This window comes from Camellia sinensis, chromosome 2 (genome assembly GCF_055761805.1).
Source record: "Camellia sinensis isolate YWXY chromosome 2, ASM5576180v1, whole genome shotgun sequence".
Classification (NCBI taxonomy): domain Eukaryota; kingdom Viridiplantae; phylum Streptophyta; class Magnoliopsida; order Ericales; family Theaceae; genus Camellia; species Camellia sinensis.
In genome coordinates, this window is record NC_138962.1 from 204,130,322 (window position 1) to 204,149,593 (window position 19,272).

A 19,272-nucleotide genomic window follows, 5' to 3' on the forward strand; every position below is an offset into this window, starting at 1 on the left:
ACCATAAATATACAACAAAAAAAATTATATATTTAGAAAGATTTTAACATATACATTCTTGAAAATGATGTACTATATACTTTTAATTATGTCATTTTTTTTAATTGTGATTAAATTTTTTTATTATGATTCATAAATTTTTTAATTATATTTTAAATTATATTTGATTATGATATTTTTTTAATTATAATTTAAAAATATGAGATTATATCATTTTTTTATTAGGAGGTGGATAGTGTTTCTCATAAATTTATCATTCAATGAATGTGATCCACTCATATTCATTTGGTTATATGTGGCAACGTTTGGTAAGAGTTAAACAAGATTTTTTTGGTTATTTTAGTTAAAAAAATAAAATAAGTTATTTTAGTCATAAAAAATAAAATATCACATTCAATCAATAATTATTATAGTTTTCTCTCACAAAAAAAATTAAAAAATTAAAAAATTCTTCTCAAACTAAACTTTTTAACACAAATTAAAATAATTAAAAAATCAAAAAATTAACCCACTTCCAAAACCACACCTTTGTCAACCAAAGCATTTAAACCCGGTTGAGACCCTTATTTTTTAAACCCTCACCACTTCCAAAGTGGTCCGATCATCCATGTAAGAGAAATAAAAAAAAAAACAAAAAAAAACACGCACATAAATATTCCAGATCACTTTGGGCTTTTACTCATTTTCTTGAACTCCTATATATTTCAATACAATCAGAGCCACACAGAGAGAGATGTTAGATCCAACCTATATGTATGCATGTGAAGATGGCGTAGGAAGACTTCTACCTCAAGTGAAGGAGGTCTGAGTTGGGCATCTCTTCATTCTCTTCACGTTGATGTCACTGTTGACACTCACCATTAAGAAGGTAAAAATTTTTGGTGGGTTGGTCTCTCTCTCTCATCTTTGTGTATAAATAGGGACAGTAGGGAGATGATGAATTGTATCAGAAAATTGAGTGAGAAATCTGTGAGTTGAGTGAGAGTTTTATCACTTTCTCTGTTTTTGTATTTTGCTCCGTAGACGTGAGCATTGGGCCGAACCACGTAAAACTTGTGTTCTGTGTGTGTGTGTGATATATATTCTGGGTGTCTATGATCCTAACAAGAGATGGAAAGGTATGATGATAAGGGTAGTGTTTGTGTAACAGGTGGAACAGGGTATGTAGCATCATGGTTGATCAAGAAGCTACTTGAACATGGTTACACAGTTCGAACTACAATTAGATCTTCCAACCACCCAGGTAAATAATATGTCTCTTTGCCTCTCCCAAAACCCTACTCATCGTTTTGTGTATATATATATGACTGTAAATTTCATGGGTTTTCAATCAGATTGTGTTGAATTTCAGTGTTACCTTTAAATTTATAGTTTGTGTGGGGACGTATTTTCTTAATACCAACACATGGCATGGTGACGCCGACGTGTCAGCCGAGGTGCCACATGTCCTGGTAGTTAAGCCGAGATGATCTCGGAGAAGCCGAGGTTATCTCCGAAGATATCGGAATCCGAGATAAGGGACAAGAGTCCTAAGGCAAAGAGGGGACTTAACCAAGATAAGGATAAAGCTCTTAGGGAGTTTTATCTTTATCTCTTATAGAGTCCAGAGTAAGCAGTAAATTGGAGTTCATAGAAGTCATACTTCTAGTGGGACTTGGATTGAGTATATTATAAAAGAGAGGCACCCCCGTGGGTCTAAGGTATGTATTTTTGTGTCTTGAGTATTCAGTTTAGCACTTGATTATCTTTGAGAGATATACTGACTTGATCGTCGGAGTGCCCCCGGGTGGAAGAACCACCGCCGGAGCTTTTCCTTTCTGTTACAGGTTGCTAAAGCCATCTATTCTACCTGTGCTCTCCAGCAGATCACTAAACGGGCAGTGTGGTCAGATTTTCACCCACACAATTTGGCGCCGTCTGTGGGAACAAAGGAAGAATAGATGGCCAGTAACGGACAGCAGGAAAATATTGGGGATGACGCCCCCACTGGGAGTGGCAGACCAATTGACCCTGACATTGAAGGAGACAACCACAATGCAGAAGCCCGTGACCAGGGTCACAGAGAGAACGACGTCATCCCAGAAGGCGACACGTCAAAAAGAACAAACCAAGGAAAGTACTACAATGAAGATAACCTCCAGGTATGGAGGGACAGGTGCCTACGGAGGGATGAGGAAGTGAAAGAACTAGCAAACAAGTTGGCGGACCTTCAGTCAGTCGTCAACTTCATGATGCAGAATAATGTTATGCAGCCACCATACCCGCTGCAAGATACGCCGATGCCAGCGAACAACACTCAGAAGGGTGGAAGAAAAACAATCCCCGAGGTCCCTCAGCATACCAGGAGCGGAAGGCATTCTCACCGGCCTTCCAGGGAAGTCGGACGGGAAAAGCCGAGGCAAGAAGAGTCCCGAAGGACACACCACATGAAGAATCCAGACCCCAAAGAACATCGACATGTTCAGGGGCAAGTACTCCATTTTGACACAACCCATGAAGAAAGATCCAAACGGACCCACCACGAGGCCGAAAGCAGTGTACCAAAAAGACTAAAATCCAAAGACAGCCGAGCTCCAGGGAGGAGCAAAGAAGACCTAAGGGACTACCTCAAAAGGAGGCAGCAGAATGCAGAAGCCGAGGTAAACTCCCCAGTAAAACCGAAGACAGCCTTCTCGGTGGAACTGGACAAATTCGAACCGCCCAAGAGATTCAGTATGCCGAGGTTTCAAATCTATGATGGTAAGTCAGATCCAAACTTTCATGTTGGGCTATACCTAAATTCAATGGCATTATATAGCGGGAACGAGCCGTTGCTCTGCAAAGTATTCCCCTCATCCTTTGGGGAAATTGCATCTGATTGGTTCCATAAGTTACCAAAAGGAAGCATAAAGACATGGGAAGGCTTGGCCGAGATGTTTGTGGCCAGGTTCGTGACCAACAAGCTGCAACCCCTGAGGGTTGATGCTCTGATGGCTCTACGAATCACCAAAGAAGAAGGCCTTAGGGCCTATGCGAAGAGGTACTACGAGGTGTTCAACCGAATACCCGAATGCAACCAGGAAGTAGCAGTCGTGTCTTTTAAGAACGGCCTGAAAGATGACTTCCCACTACGGAAGTCTTTGGCAAAAACATTGCCAAAAAGCATGGAAGAACTCATGGCACGAATTGAGAAATACGCCAGGGCCGAAGAAGATACATCGGGAAACAAAGAGATAAAACAAGAAAAGGGAAACGGCTCGCCAAAGCGAGGCCGAGTCAACAATGGGCCGACCAAACAAGAAATAGAACTAAGAAATAAACAAGCGGTAACCACGGTATTCCGGATCCCAATCCATAAAATCTTAGATCGGATCCGAAATCAACCTTATTTCAGGGCCCCGGCAAGAGCACCGGGGGAATTCATGGGAAGAAACGTTGGTAGACGTTGTACCTACCACAATGAAGAAGGGCATCCAACTCAAGGCTGCAGAGCCTTAAAAGCACACTTGGAGGACCTGGTAAGACAAGGCCTTCTGAGGGACCTGGTCGATGAGGCCAGAACAAGGGAAGAGCAGGCAAGGTTGCCTCAAGCACCAGCAGCACCCCCTCCCCCAGCACAGCTACCACAAGCAGGAGAACCGAGGGTGGTTAATGTGATCCACTCAAGGGTTAACGAAAACGAAGTCAGAGGAGAAACCCAGAGGGTAAGACATTTACAGCATATCTACCAAGTCGGGGAAAAGAGACATCGGCCAGAAGAATGCCAAGGGCCAATGATAGCCTTTACTGAAGCCGACCTAGAACTGGTCCAACATCCGCATAATGATGCCTTGGTAGTATCCCTCCAGGTTGGGGAGTGCCAAGTAAAACGCATCCTAATAGATCAAGGCAGCTCCTGTGACATCATGTATGTCAGATGTTACAAAGAGCTAGGCCTTCACCCCGATGACCTAGAACAATCAAGCGGCCCGATGGTCGGCTTTAATGGAACACCGACATGGCCACTGGGTGCAACAAGCTTAGAAGTACAAGCCGGCACTAAGAAGATCAGGACGGAATTCCTAGTAATTGACACACCCTCACTATACAACATCATCTTGGGAAGGCCGTGGTTGCATGCAATGGGGGCAGTTCCCTCGACGTTGCATCAACTACTCCGATTCCCAACAGAGCATGGGATTGAAGAAGTTAGAGGGGATCAACTACAAGCCAAAACTTGCTCCATGGCAGCAATAAAATCCACCTGTAGTATACGGGAGCCAAAGAAAGCAGAAGTTGAAGATGAGGACATGGAAGTCCTAGAAGACGTCGGGAAAGAACCAGCCGAGAAAAGCGAAGAGGCGCTAAAGAAAATCCTCGTCCAGGAGGGCGACGAAGAACGATTTTTTCTTCTCGGCTCAGGCTTAGCTAGAGAAGAGGAAAAAGAACTGGAAGATTTTTTAAGGGCAAACATAGAGGCGTTCGCCTGGACACCTTATGAAATGCCTGGCATTGACCCCGAGGTCACCTGCCACAGTCTGAATGTCGACAGATCGGCAAAGCCTGTGATTCAACGAGCCAGAAGGCCGACGCTAATGCACGTCGAAGCAGTAGAAGAAGAGGTAGACAGACTCCTTGAAGCCAGAGCCATCCGAGAAGTTCAATACCCAACATGGCTGTCCAACACAGTAGTAGTAAAAAAGAAGAATGACAAGTGGAGGGTTTGTGTAGACTTTACCAGCCTCAACAAAGCTTGCCCCAAAGACAGCTTTCCTCTACCCAAAATCGACCAACTGGTAGACGCCACTTCGGGACATGAAAGGATGAGTTTTTTAGATGCATATAGAGGGTACCACCAGATTGCTATGTACCCACCAGATGAGGAGAAGACCGCGTTCATCACCCCGAAAGGCCTGTACTGTTACAAGGTAATGCCTTTTGGGCTGAAAAACGCAGGAGCAACCTATCAGAGGTTAGTGACAAAGATGTTTAAACATCTAATTGGCAAAACGGTAGAAGTTTACATCGATGACATGGTTGTAAAGACCAAGAAATCAGAAGGTCATCTTGTCGACCTAAAAGAGGTCTTTGACATACTCAAAAGATATCGGCTCCGACTCAACGCCTCGAAGTGTGCCTTCGGAGTAGGGTCAGGTAAATTTCTAGGATATCTGGTAACAAGAAAAGGCATTGAGGCCAGCCCAGACCAAATCAAGGCCATCCTGGAACTACAGAGTCCGACATCGGCAAAGCAAGTTCAAGTGCTCACTGGAAGGGCCGCAGCCCTAAACCGATTCATCAGCAGAAGCTCAGACAAGTGCAGACCCTTCTTTAACCTGGTGAAAAAAGCCACAGACTTCCTATGGACAGAAGAATGTGAAGCTGCCTTAGCCGACCTAAAAAAATACTTGACCACAACCCCGGTCCTTTCTAACCCAATTCCAGGGGAGGAATTGTTTTTGTACTTAGCAGTCTCTGAACACGCAGTCAGTGCAGTGCTAATCCGTGAGGAAAAAGGGGAGCAGAAGGCTGTCTATTTTGTAAGTAAGACTTTGGCTGACGCAGAAACAAGATACCTACCACTAGAAAAATTAATGCTAGCCTTGGTAATGGCTTCAAAGAAATTGAGCCATTACTTTCAGGCACACAAAATTGTGGTCCTAACAGAGCACCCACTGAAGTCCTTATTACATCAAGGAGACTTAACAGGAAGGATAGCAAAATGGGCAGTAACACTGGGCCAGTTTGACCTAGAATTTAGGCCAAGAACGGCAATAAAGGGCCAAGTTTTGGCCGACTTCGTCGCAGAACTCACACCTGAAGCCATCACACCTCGGGCTCCGTCGAGCCAAGATGAGCATCGCCCCGACAAGCAAAAAGAATCCCAGTCAAAGACAAAAAAGCAAGAAAAAGAAAAGCTCAGACCATGCAGCATCTACATCGGCGATTCATTCAGACTATTCGTCGATGGAAGTTCAAACCGCCAGGGAGCAGGAGCAGGAGTACTGCTAATATCTCCAGATGGAGAAATTGTAGAACAGTCCATCCGTCTGGGGTTCAAAGCCTCCAATAATGAAGCAGAATATGAAGCATTAATTGCAGGGCTAAAGCTAGCAGCAGCAGCAGAGGCAGACGAGGTAATTGTTTTTTGTGATTCACAACTGATTGTTAACCAGTCAACAGGAGAATTTGCAGCTAGAGACGAAAGAATGTCGGCATATGCAAAGGAAGTCATCCGACTGGCAGCCCTATTCCAGAATTGCAGATTACTCCAAGTTAGCCGAGATGACAACACCCACGCCAACGCGTTAGCCAACCTGGCCAGCTCAATTCAAACTGGAAAAACAAGGACAATTATGATGGACTACATGTCGGCCTCGAGCATAGATAAACAGAGCACCGAACAAGAAGCAATGTGCGTGGGCTTTGGACCAAGCTGGATGGATGCAATCATTGCATTCCTAAAAGAGGGGAAGCTGCCAGAAGACCATAAAGAAGCACATAAAATAAGGCTGAAATCGGCCAGATTCAGTCTAACAGCGGAAGGCCATCTCTACAGGAGGTCGTTCACTGGACCACTTTTAAGGTGCGTACACCCTTTGCAGGTTGAAGATTTTCTTTACAAGATTCATGAAAGAATTTGTGGAAGCCATGCTGGGGGCAGATCGTTAGCCCACAGGGCCATTACCCAGGGGTATTGGTGGCCCTACATGCAAAAGGATGCCGAAGCCTATGTAAAGAAGTGTGAACAATGTCAAAAGTTTGCACCTTTGATACATCAGCCAGCTGCCGACCTAAACCCAGTATCCAGCCCTTGGCCGTTTGCCCAATGGGGCATGGATCTGGTTGGACAACTTCCCCAGGCAACTGGGCAGAGAAAATACTTGCTGGTAGCAACAGACTACTTTACAAAATGGATAGAGGCAGAACCTCTTGCCAAAATCCGAGATGTGGACGTCAAGAATTTTATATGGAGAAACATTATCACAAGATTTGGGATTCCAAGAGCAATAGTTGCCGACAACGGAACACAGTTCGACAGCAAACTTATCAAAAACTTTTGTGCAAAATTCAAGATCAAGAATTATTTCTCAACACCAAGTTTTCCTCAAAGCAATGGGCAAGCAGAGGCATCCAACAAAGTAATCCTGGATGGAATAAAGAAGAGGCTCCAGGCAGCAAAAGGAAAGTGGGTGGACGAGTTGCCCAACGTACTTTGGGCATATCGGACTACGCCGAGAAGATCAACAGGAGAATCCCCCTTTGCCATGGCCTATGGCACAGAAGCAGTCATCCCATTAGAGATCGGCATCCCAGGGATCAGAACCTAGGGAGTAGAGAATGGCACCAATGACATACTCTTAGCCCGAGACCTGGATTTATTGGAAGAACGAAGAGAGAAAGCTGTAATTCAGCTCGCAGTATACCAGCAACAGCTTGCCAGAGCTTACAACAAGAAGGTTAATCCAAGAGATTTTCAAGTTGGCGACCTAGTCCTAAGAAAAGTCGTCGGGAACAAGAAGGATCCCAGGGAGGGCAAGCTTGGCCCAAACTGGGAAGGACCCTACAGAATTACTTCAGTATTAGGCAATGGAGCATATCGGCTTGAGGACAATGAGGGCAAAGCATTGCCCAGACCTTGGAATACTTGTAATTTGAAATTTTTCTATCATTAGATAAACATCATTGTTTGGCCGATATCATCAATAAAGTCTTTTCAGAATCCTTTCAACATGTATGATTGATAAAGTTATGCATGGATGTTTATTGAAGACATATCAAACTCAGGCAAAGTTAAGCCGATGTTATTCCTTAATTCACTTGTTGAAATTTGTAGCAATTTACAAGTTGGAATTAAGCTGATTCCTTATCTTCACTTGTTGAAATTTGTAGCAATTTACAAGTTGAAGTTAAGCCGATGTTATTCCTTAATTCACTTGTTGAAATTTGTAGCAATTTACAAGTTGGAATTAAGCCGATTCCTTATCTTCACTTGTTGAAATTTGTAGCAATTTACAAGTTGAAGTTAAGCCGAGATTATTCCTTAATTCACTTGTTGAAATTTGTAGCAATTTACAAGTTGGAATTAAGCTGATTCCTTATCTTCACTTGTTGAAATTTGTAGCAATTTACAAGTTGAAGTTAAGCCGAGATTATTCCTTAATTCGCTTGTTGAAATTTGTAGCAATTTACAAGTTGGAATTAAGCTGATTCCTTATCTTCACTTGTTGAAATTTGTAGCAATTTACAAGTTGAAGTTAAGCCGAGATTATTCCTTAATTCACTTGTTAAAATTTGTAGCAATTTACAAGTTGGAATTAAGCTGATTCCTTATCTTCACTTGTTGAAATTTGTAGCAATTTACAAGTCGAAGATAGGCCGAGGTTATTGCTTAAGTTCTCATAGCAATATGTGGGTTGTTTAAACCCTAGGGAAGATGCTTAACACTTGTTGAAATTTGTAGCAATTTACAAGTTTATGTTAAGCCGACATATGATCACCCGCTGAGGTATACAGAAAGTTACAGGTTAAAATAAAGGCTAAGTATATTGTTCATTACTTGTTGAAATTTGTAGCAATTTACAAGTAGGTAAGACTAAGATTACCATTTAATACTTGTTGAAACTTAAGAAGAAGCTTGCAAAGTTTACATTCCGAAATATATGTTCTATGCTTGTTGAAATTCATGAAAAGTTTGCAGGACGGTATCTTGCCGAAGTTTAAATTTTATAGTTATACCCGAGGTATGTCACCCCGAGAAGATTGCACAAAGGAAGCAACATGACGAAGCATGCAAAGAACTTCTAAATACAAGACTATGCAGAAACCAGTCAACAGAACATCACAAGATTAAAACATCCATAGAAAAGAACAACTGCAATTACATATTAAAAAACCACGTCGGCCATAAGAAGAAGTTTTGCATTGTCCAGAAATTAAGAAAAGTACAAAAGTGCAAAGTACAGAAAAAGAAGGAAAAAATACAAAAGGCAATTTTGTCAAGCTTGTTCAATGTTAGCCACTGCAGGGACTGGGACCTCGGACGATTCTGGTGGAACCTCGTCGGCCACTTTTTCTGCTTGTATCTCGGCATCAATCTCTGCTAATGATTCCTCAACACTTCTTTCTATCAGGAGAAGATTGGACGATAGCTCCCCAGTAGCAGTTTCCCTAGTTGCCTCCTTGGCCTCATCACCCTCCTCATCCAAGGTTAAGTCCATAACCTGCTCAGCAGGAGGAGGGGACTTGGCTACGACGGCATCCTTGGGTTTTCTCACCAAGGCTTCTTCGTTGTCCTCTTTATCTTCATCCTCAGTATCAGCATCAGATTCTGATCCACCTTCAGGTGGAGGTGGAGGAAATGGCAAAGGGATGGCATCAGCATTCCGAAGGGGCGAGTCAACAGGGAGATCAAGCTTCTTTATCAGGGACATCCAACCTAGGGAAAATCCCCTGTTGCATGCCTGCCTGACTTGAAGCTTATAATCTTCTGCGACGTCGGCCATACCTTGGGCGTAGGCCTTTTCATCGGCCTCTTTGATTTGGGCCTCTTTGGTGGCCAGAGCTTGCTGGAGTTCTTTCTCCGCTTGGGCCTTCTGAACCTCGGCCTCTCTTTTCTCGACCTCGGCAACTTTTCTAACGGCCTCAGCAGCTTCGGCCTTCTCAAGAGCTAAAGTTTGAACTTTAGTTGCAGCCTCGGCTTGATCCTCCAGTTTTTTCATTTTTGCTTTAAGGGACTTTATCTCTCTCTTCATGGAAGATGCTTCCCTTTTCATATCAACCAACCTTTGACGATTTTCAAAAGATTGCATTGAAAATGAATGGGCATGCTGAATGGCCTGCAGAAAAACAAAAATGTGAGACAGTACTCTCAGTAAAGAACGGAAGAAAAAATCACAAGTACAAACAGAAATACTCACTTGGACGGAGTGTTGGAGCATGAGAGCGTAATTCTCATACTCACTAAGCTTAGCATTTCGCTCCAAGTCATTCGGAAGGAGAAGAGCAGTGCTGAGGGCGACACCAACGTTAATGTCGTCAGCACTTTCACTAGCCATAATGGGCCTATCCTCCAGGGATAGATCAGGGGCCCAGGGGACGTCAGGCTTCTTTGAAGCCGAGGTCGTCGCAGACGATGACCTTGGCCTCTTTGATTGAGTAGACCCTGAGGGTTGACCCTCAGCTGACCTCTTGGTGGAAACAGAGGTTGATTTTTTGCTTTCTGCCAGCTTTGAAATAAGCACAGCATCCTCAGCTTCGGCATCTGTAGCCTTGGCCTTAGGCTGAGCCTTTTTTACTCTCTTTGGTTTGAGTGGGAGCATTGATTGCGTTGGTACGGCTTCGGCGTCAGTTGGAAGATCGGCGAGAAGGTCTTGAACGACAGGCCTTGGACGAACTATCTCGGCAGTCTTTACAAGCCTTCGTCGACGTTTACGTTCAGGAATTGGTATTAAGTAGGGGGCCGAGGTTGATGGAAGATCGGCTGGGTCAGATATGGACTCTTGATCTGTTCGGGATGTGGAAGCAGTTAGGGTCGTGGCTGTGGGTGGAGAAAGACTCTTCTTCCTTTTTCTTGGGACGTCGGGTAAAGTGGATTTGTATGTAGGGATGAAGTTTAGTAACAGTAGGGCTTTTCGTTTATGGATTGGAAGGTTAAGGAGTGTTTTTAGATCTGTTCCTGGGAAGAAGGATTGACGAAAATTTTTCGGTGGCTGACGAAGATCTGCAGGACAAAGAAACAGACGTCAGGAAAAAAAATATATTAAAGACTTAAATAAAAACAACTAAGTGTTGACTCAGGGCTCTTACTCTTGCCCTCTGTAATTGTTCGAGGAAGAGGGCAGAGGTGGACATCTTCATCTGGGCCAAATTCCCAATTTCCAGAAGCAATGAGAAAATCATCTCCAGCCCCCTTGTTGGAGTCTGGGAGGTCGGCTACAATTTTGTACTGAGTAGATCTCGGCTTAAGGTAATAAAGAAACCCCTATCTTTCAGGTCAAGAGGGCACATGGTATAGCAGTATTGAAGGTCGGCCAGGGTAATTCTAAGGTTCTCTTGCCTAGCTAAGGCTATAATACCATTAATCACCCTATAAGAGTTGATAGTAAGTTGCATGGGGTTTAGCTTGTAGAAATAAAGAACTTCACGAAAGAGGGGGTGAAGGGGAAGCCGAAGTCCACATTCGGTAAAAGCTACTATAGGGAAAGGCATCGTATGGTCTGTGGGCATGATGGTATCACTGTCCCCAGCTAGTTTAAGATGAACATCGGCTGGGATAGAGAATTCCTGCCTAAAGTATTCAAGTTTTGTTGGGGTATTTACCCTATGCCTCCACATACCCATTATGTCAATTTAAAATGTGTTTCAGAAGATGGGCGTTTTTAGGAAGGGTTACAAGAACCTCGGTAAAAATCTAAGAAATGGCTGATAAGGCTTATTTTCAGTTTTCCCTAAATTTGAAGGTTCTACGCACAAATCCCAAACCTAAGAACTCTAAAGACCAAGATTGAAGGCACAGATCTGGGGCAGATACAAAAAAGAGAAAACAAAGACGAAGTTTCAGATTCCAGAGCAGAGGTATAGCTCTCAGAAACAATAGAGATACAAAAGTAAAAAAAAAAAAACCAAGAACAGTGGCAAAGAGAATGGTGGAAAAGTATAGAAGTTCAAGGAATAGCCACAAAATCAAGATACAAATAAACCCAAGGCTTCGAACAAGATCAGTAATGGAAACAGGCAGACAAAAGCGCAGAAAGAGAAATTAACATTGAAGGGAATGAATCTTACCGGAACAAGTGAAGCCGGGGCAATGCTCGCCGAGCTCAGAAATTGGTTGCAACAGCAAAGAAGGCTTCGCAAGAATAAGGGATTAAGAGCAGTTCCAGAAGAGAGATTAAAGCGATGGCAGATTCGGAGAAGAAAGAACTTTCAGAGAGAGAAAGAACAAGAAGACAGAATGAAAAAGTGAAGGAAAAATAGAGGCAAAGGAAAAGTTTTGTCAAAAACGTGAAACGGCGGCAAAAATAGGGCAATCATTACGCCTAGGGCAACGCACGCGTCAGACGGCGCAGACGAACGAACAGACAGCTTCCAGGCGCGTCACCGACACGCTCAATGAAGACAAAACACGTGAAAGAAACGGTTAGATATGCATGACAGCTCATGCGCGTGGGAATGTACGATCGGAGCCTTGTTCTCCGAAGAGAACACGTCGGATGAAAGTAGATAATCTTGGCTAAATCAATTTTTGAGCCATTACTCAGAAAAAAGGTGACAAAATATCAGAATAGGTTCCATCACCTCAGAATGCCGAGGTAATAGAACCTAGGGGGCAGTTGTGGGGACGTATTTTCTGAATACCAACACATGGCATGGTGACGCCGACGTGTCAGCCGAGGTGCCACATGTCCTGGTAGTTAAGCCGAGATGATCTCGGAGAAGCCGAGGTTATCTCCGAAGATATCGGAGTCCGAGATAAGGGACAAGAGTCCTAAGGCAAAGAGGGGACTTAACCAAGATAAGGATAAAGCTCTTAGGGAGTTTTATCTTTATCTCTTATAGAGTCCAGAGTAAGCAGTAAATTGGAGTTCATAGAAGTCATACTTCTAGTGGGACTTGGATTGAGTATATTATAAAAGAGAGGCACCCCCGTGGGTCTAAGGTATGTATTTTTGTGTCTTGAGTATTCAGTTTAGCACTTGATTATCTTTGAGAGATATACTGACTTGATCGTCGGAGTGCCCCCGGGTGGAAGAACCACCGCCGGAGCTTTTCCTTTCTGTTACAGGTTGCTAAAGCCATCTATTCTACCTGTGCTCTCCAGCAGATCACTAAACGGGCAGTGTGGTCAGATTTTCACCCACACAGTTTGTTTGGATTGGGTGATTTGAAAATAAAATAGAAACCAATATTTTTGTTGCTGTTTATATCACTTGTTGGAATAAGTAAACTAGAGAAAAAGAGTTAAAATGACAAAAAAATTGGAGGAAAACAGAGACTGTTTTGTTTTGAGTTTTATTTTTATTTTTTATAAATATTTTTGTTGTTGGGTATACCTCCTTATTGGAGTGTGGGACCCAATTGTTTCGTTAAAGAGTTTTAATTTAGCTTGGTTTAGATATAATATATTTTTATATATTATATTTGAGGAGACCCAATTCAATTTGGAAACAACTAAGGTTTGATAATAAACCCTAGATTCACAATTTTTGGTGTATTGTTTGTTCGTTGCAAAAGGTGGCGGCTGCTATATACCAATTCTAGTGCTTCGGTAACAGTCTCGAAGAGTGAAGATTTGCCAAGGATACTTGATTTGTTGATGGTTATGTTGCCTCTGTTCTGAAGTTGATTTGGTTCGTTATTTTGGGTCTTCTTCAACTCTGGTTCTGAAGATTTTGGTTCATCTATTTGGTGAGGTCTTTCCTCTTGTTTATTTGTGATTATTTGAAATTCACCTAAGGATGGTTTTGTGAGACCATTAGTGTCTCGCTTGTAATCGTTTGGAACTTATTTGGTTGATAGTGGAATCGGATTTCGATCCCGTGGACGTACCTTACATTGAGGGAACCACGTAAAAATTCTTGTGTTGCTTTTGATTTAATTTTTTCGCATTAGTTTTTATTCCCATTGATTGATTTACTTGTGGGAAATCACCATATTTTCCCTAACATTTGTCTCTTTAGGAAATTTGTTAATATTTTAATAATTTTTTTACAATTTAAATGTACCCAATCTAGATGCACAAAAAATAATTGTAAATTAAAAAAAAAATTCACCAAATACAAAAATTAACAAAATATAAAAAAAAAATTCAAAAATTCATTACGAAATGGAGATGTTTATTGCATCTGCGAAATGGTGAGAATCTGAATCTTTTTCTAGAACACGATTGGGCAGCTTGGGTTGTTGTGACATGCTTGAGATGTTCAGTTGTGGGCAACACTTTCAGAGCACCAATTTGTAGTACCCATTTACTACTCTGTCATAAAGCCGAATTCACAAGGCCACCAGTTTTTAAAACTCCTTCGGATGTGTCTTTGTTATTTTCACTTCAAATTAGTGCAATGTCTTGAATTTTTGACATTTTTCATCTATGGTTTTCTGACCAGATAGCAAGAAAGACCTCAGCTACCTCACAAACCTTCCATGTGCATCAGAAAAGCTTCAAATTTTCAATGCAGATCTTGATCTGCCGGAAAGTTTTGATGAAGCTATCCAAGGCTGCATTGGAGTCTTCCATGTGGCTCATCCGGTTGATTACGGGGAGAAAGAGCCTGAAGAAATCAAGATCCAAAGAGCAATCAATGGGACTCTTGGCATTTTAAAGGCATGCCTTGATTCGAAGACTGTGAAACGAGTCGTATACACTTCTAGCGCATCCACCATTATGTTTAACGACAAGGGTTTAGATGTTTTGGATGAGAATCATTGGAGTGATATAGACTATATTAGGTCCGTAAAGATTTATGGAGTTTCATACATGATCTCGATGACATTAACTGAAAAGGTTGCTTTAGAGTTTGCTGAAAAACATGGATTGGATCTTGTCACTGTAATTCCTACCGTTGTCAATGGACCCTTCATCTGTCCTCGTGTGCCCAGTTCAGTAAACTTTTCAATGGCAATGATCTTCGGTACGTGTTGATTCTTGTGCCCTCTGCTTGAATTTTGCTAGAACTATTTCAGGCTATCAAAGTTATCTGATTCAAGTTGAAGCCTGAGTTGTTGCTTACCTTCGTGAATCAGCTTAGCTTGCTCAAAAATAAAATAATATTAGCCCTGCAGTTTTTGAAAACAATTAAGGAGGGCCATCAAATCTTATGGTGATATAGTCAATTGAAGTCATATTGAATTTATTCTTCACAATTATTTATTTCATTCTATGCAGGGAAGAAAGAAAATTGTAAGTATCTTTGGTAAAATACAAATGGTGCATGTAGACGATGTGGCCAGTGCACATATCTTCCTTTTTGAATATCCTCATGCAAAAGGGAGGTATTTGTGTTCGGCATTTGACATAACAATCGATAAGATGTTTGAATTTTTATCGGCCAGATACCCAGAATATCCAATACCAACACTCGAGTGAGCTCTAATTTTGTTTACTTTTCCCATATTTTTTGTCTTGTTATTTTCATTTGTCAGAAAAAAAAACATATCTCAGTCATCAACCCATTTATTTCTGCAGTTCCTTAAAAGAGATTGAAATTGAATGTTTTACACGTTCTGATTTCTCATCAAAGAAGCTATTGGATACTGGGTTCAAATATAAATATAGACTTGAAGAAATGTACGATGAAATAATTCAATGCTGCAAAGAGAAGGGCTTTATCTAGAGTTCTTAAAATATCTTTAAGGTTTATAATGTTGTAAACTATGAAATTTTTATTTTTATTTTTATTATTTTGTCTTCGTTGTGTCAACTGTTTTGTATTTGGCGTGTGTATAGCTAGTGAGCATTTGAGTATTCATCCCAAAGCTTGGTTGCCGAGGCAACCCAGAGATGTAATTTGCTTTGTGTCATTATAATTTGTGATTTGTAATACTAGAGTTATGAGAAATTGACAAAAAAAATATATTTTGGGTAATTGGTAGGAGATGTGACATAAATAATATCAAGAAAATAATAAAAATCTAACATATAGGCACAAACATATAACAAATCTAACAAACATCCCAAATAATATAAGGCGGAATTGTAGCTAGGGTCACATTGGATCCATCTATGCAGAGTAGGCCAGTTCACAATGGATTCTTCTCCCCAATGGATTGGCTGCCTGAGCAGGGAACAAATGAAACAGCTATCCCTGCTCACAGACGGCCTGAGACATAGACGGAGCCAAATGAAACAACTCACCCTCCCCGACTAGCATGATATTGTCGGCTTTAGAGTTAGGCGAAAACCAACAGCTAACCCCTCACGGCTTTAAAAGGCCTCATACTAGTTTAAGGGAGTTTGTCCACTTATGTAGTGGAGCTGTGATCTCTCACAGGGCGATGTCAGATAGTGCATCCACAATTTGTAATAATTAAAACTGATCGTAAGATTGGAAAAAATCAAACCTGGGGCATCTAGATTTACGGTTCATTTCAATTTTCAAGACAAAACACTTATACCACTACTAAGCTATCCATACGGATTTGGGTAGAGTTGTTATTTCAAAAGCATCAGATAAATGAGAAAATTAAAATTAACAAAGTGCAAATGATATCTAGACCTGGTGAAAATAACACAATTCCCATTTACATTCACTTACAATTCATCAATTTATTACTATTTTTCTTATTTTCCATTTATATGATGTGTTTGGGTGACAAAGTAATTTTTGGATGAGATGCAGATTCACCAAAGAAAGGGTGGCACAGACAATAATTGTCCACATAAACACTAGTCTTTGCAAAGAATAAAATAAGGCATAAAAGATACAAAACAGAGTACTAGTGCAAAGAAAAGTAACATATATATTTGTGTGTTTGTGTGTACATATTCAAATACACATCAATTGAGAGAGAGAGAGAGAGAGAGAGAGAGATGGAAGGGAATGATGAGGGTATTGTTTGTGTAACTGGTGGAACAGGGTTTGTTGCATCATGGCTGATCATGAAGCTACTTGAACATGATTACACAGTGCGAACTACAATTAGATCTTCTAACCCAGGTAATTAATAAGCCTGCCTCTTTACCCTTCTCAAACCATAGTGATCACTTGCTTGTATATATATGACTATAAATCTCATCTCATGGGTTTTCAATTAGATCATGTTGAATTTTGAGGTCGACCTTTATGAACTCAAGACCCCAAGTCACTGTAAGGACTCTGATTCTTGCTTGTTAGGATTAGGATATCAAAGTACAAGTAATACTGCAAAATAATATTCTAGTTTGGGCCTTAGGATCTTAAAAAAAAAGGTCAGAACAGAGTAATTTAATCGCGCTTTTTTTATTAAGTGTTCGGGTTTTTGTTATATAGATGTAAAGAATGTACACACACATACATATATATCAAAATGCTAAACATAACAAAAATTTTATATAGAAAAGTCATATAGAATATGCTGCTGTGATATATTTGTAGTTATGAATCATGGTAATGACCTTTTTGATTTCCAATGAATATATATATATATATATATAAATGGAATGCTTATTTTGTGTTTTGGCCTTCTCCTCATAGGATAGGTCTATGGATCGCATTGTGAAGCGTTTAGCTTGCTTAGTCATGTTTATGTGTGCCCTTGGGTTCTGTATTTGGCTTCATTGTATGTTTGTACTAGACTTTTGATTTGTAGTACCCATTTACAAGTTGGTCTTATAGCCAGCTGCATTTACAAGTCCACCAGTTTCAGACCAATTGGTATATCAAGTTCTAAGTCATAAGAGTTTGACATTTTTCATCAACGGTTTTCTGACCAGACAGCAAGAAAGACCTTAGCCACCTCACAAACCTGCCTGGTGCATCAGAAAAACTTCAAATTTTCAATGCAGATCTTGCCCTGCTTGAAAGTTTTGATGAAGCAATCCAAGGGTGCATTGGAGTCTTCCATGTTGCTTACCCCATTGATTTTGAGGGCAAAGAACCTGAAGAAGTCGAGACCCAAAGAGCTATCAACGCGACCCTTGGCATTTTAAAAGCATGCCTTAAATCAAACACAGTGAAACGGGTTGTATACACTTCTAGCGCATCCACCATTATTCTTGATGGCAAGGGCTTAGATGTTTTGGATGAGAGACATTGGAGTGATATAGATTTTGTTAGATCCTTAAATTGTTATGGAGCTTCATACATGATCTCGAAGACATTAACTGAGAAGGCTGCTCTAGAGTTTGCTGAAAAACATGCATTGGATCTTGTCACTGTAATTCCTATTGTTATCGGTGGACACTTCGTCTGTCCTCGTGTGCCCAGTTCAGTAAACGTTTCAATGGCTAAGATCCTCGGTACGCGTTGCTTCTCAAGACCTACCTTTGCTTGAATTTCACTAGCACTATTGCAGTTTATCGAAGTTATCTGATTCAAGTATTATGAAACAAATTTGCTACTAACAAAGGATAGAACACGGAATGCATATATGTATGTATGTATGTATATTTCAGATCTGCATTTTTTAAGACAATTAAGGAGGGAGGGCAATCAAATATAAGGGTGATATATTCAGTTGAAGTTAGATATTGAATTTATTCATCACATTTATGTATTTATTTTTTATTCTATGCAGACAAGGAAGATAAATACAAGTATCTTGCTAGAATACAAATGGTGCACATAGACGACGTGGCGAATGCACACATCTTCCTTCTTGAACATCCTGATGCAGAAGGGAGGTATTTGTGTTCGGCATTTGATATAACAATTGATAAGATGTGTGGAACTCATCCAGATACCCAGAACATCCAATAGCAAGACCGGAGTTCGTTTTAATTTTGTTTACTTTTCCCAATTTTTTTCTTGTTATTTTCCTTTGTCAGAAAAAACCAATATCTCAGTCATCACCCCAATTTACTTCTGCAGCGCCTTAAAAGAAATCGAATGTTTTACACCTCACCTCTCGTCAAAGAAGTTGTTGGATACTGGGTTCAAGTTTAAGCACAGCCTTGAAGAAATGTACGATGAAACAATTCGATACTGCGAAGAGAAGGGTTTTCTTTAGAGTTCTTAAATTATCTGTAAGGTTTATAATTCTGTTTGTGTTGTGTCAACTGTGATGTATTTGGAGAACTCTATGTGGATTAAGCATGTGTATATATGGCAAATGAGTATTTGAATATTCATCACAAACTTGGTTGCTGAGGCAGGCAACCCTGAGATGTAATTTGGTTTTTGTCATTATAATTTGGTTGCTGAGGCAATCCAAATTTCAGTTAGTTTTTCCTCCATGTATGCTTTAAAAGATTGGCAAGTATTCTAAAATCGTTCATTTTAACCTTCAATTTGAACGAAAAGACTAAACAAAAACTAGATATAAAGTATAGGGATAATGTTCAATTTGAAATAATAGGAAGTGAAATCAAGGAGTAGAGTAAAACTTGAGTCAAACTATAGGGGTTAGAAAGTGTAATTAACCCTTTGTTATTTGCAAGAAATTGGCAAATATTATTGCAGAGTATGTCTACTTTTGAAAATGCAGCTTTAAGTTGTGAGAGAGTATTTCACAACCTTCACTGAAATTGTTGTAATCAGCCTCTTCTTTTTCTTTTTCTTTTTCTTTTTTTTTTATTATTATTATTATTTTATTTTTTTTGGTAGGAAATATATTACAAATAATATCATGAAAATAATAAAATCTAACATAATAGGCACAAACATATAACAAATA

The 19,272-nt window shown here is 40.5% G+C and overlaps 2 protein-coding genes across 3 annotated transcripts; both read left to right on the forward strand.

Moving 5' to 3' along the window:
* The first annotated feature begins 684 nt into the window (after window positions 1-684).
* LOC114299557 (vestitone reductase-like) lies at window positions 685-16,016 on the forward strand. 2 transcript variants are annotated; one of them, XM_082916618.1, is made up of 4 exons: window positions 685-1,243; window positions 14,067-14,595; window positions 14,851-15,042; window positions 15,146-16,016. In XM_082916618.1, exons 1-4 carry the CDS (start codon window positions 1,111-1,113, stop codon window positions 15,291-15,293), a joined length of 1,002 nt encoding a protein of 333 aa, XP_082772744.1. In that variant the 5' UTR covers window positions 685-1,110; the 3' UTR covers window positions 15,294-16,016. The 2 variants fall into 2 exon arrangements, with proteins under 2 accessions (XP_082772744.1, XP_082772743.1); XM_082916617.1 differs by lacking the exon at window positions 15,146-16,016 and having other exon boundaries at window positions 686-1,243; window positions 14,067-14,591; window positions 14,846-14,998.
* Window positions 16,017-16,489: 473 nt separating this feature from the next.
* LOC114299568 (vestitone reductase-like) lies at window positions 16,490-18,606 on the forward strand. Its single transcript, XM_082913365.1, has 4 exons — window positions 16,490-16,616; window positions 17,372-17,896; window positions 18,175-18,280; window positions 18,468-18,606. Exons 1-4 carry the CDS (start codon window positions 16,490-16,492, stop codon window positions 18,604-18,606), a joined length of 897 nt encoding a protein of 298 aa, XP_082769491.1.
* The last annotated feature ends 666 nt before the right edge of the window (window positions 18,607-19,272 follow it).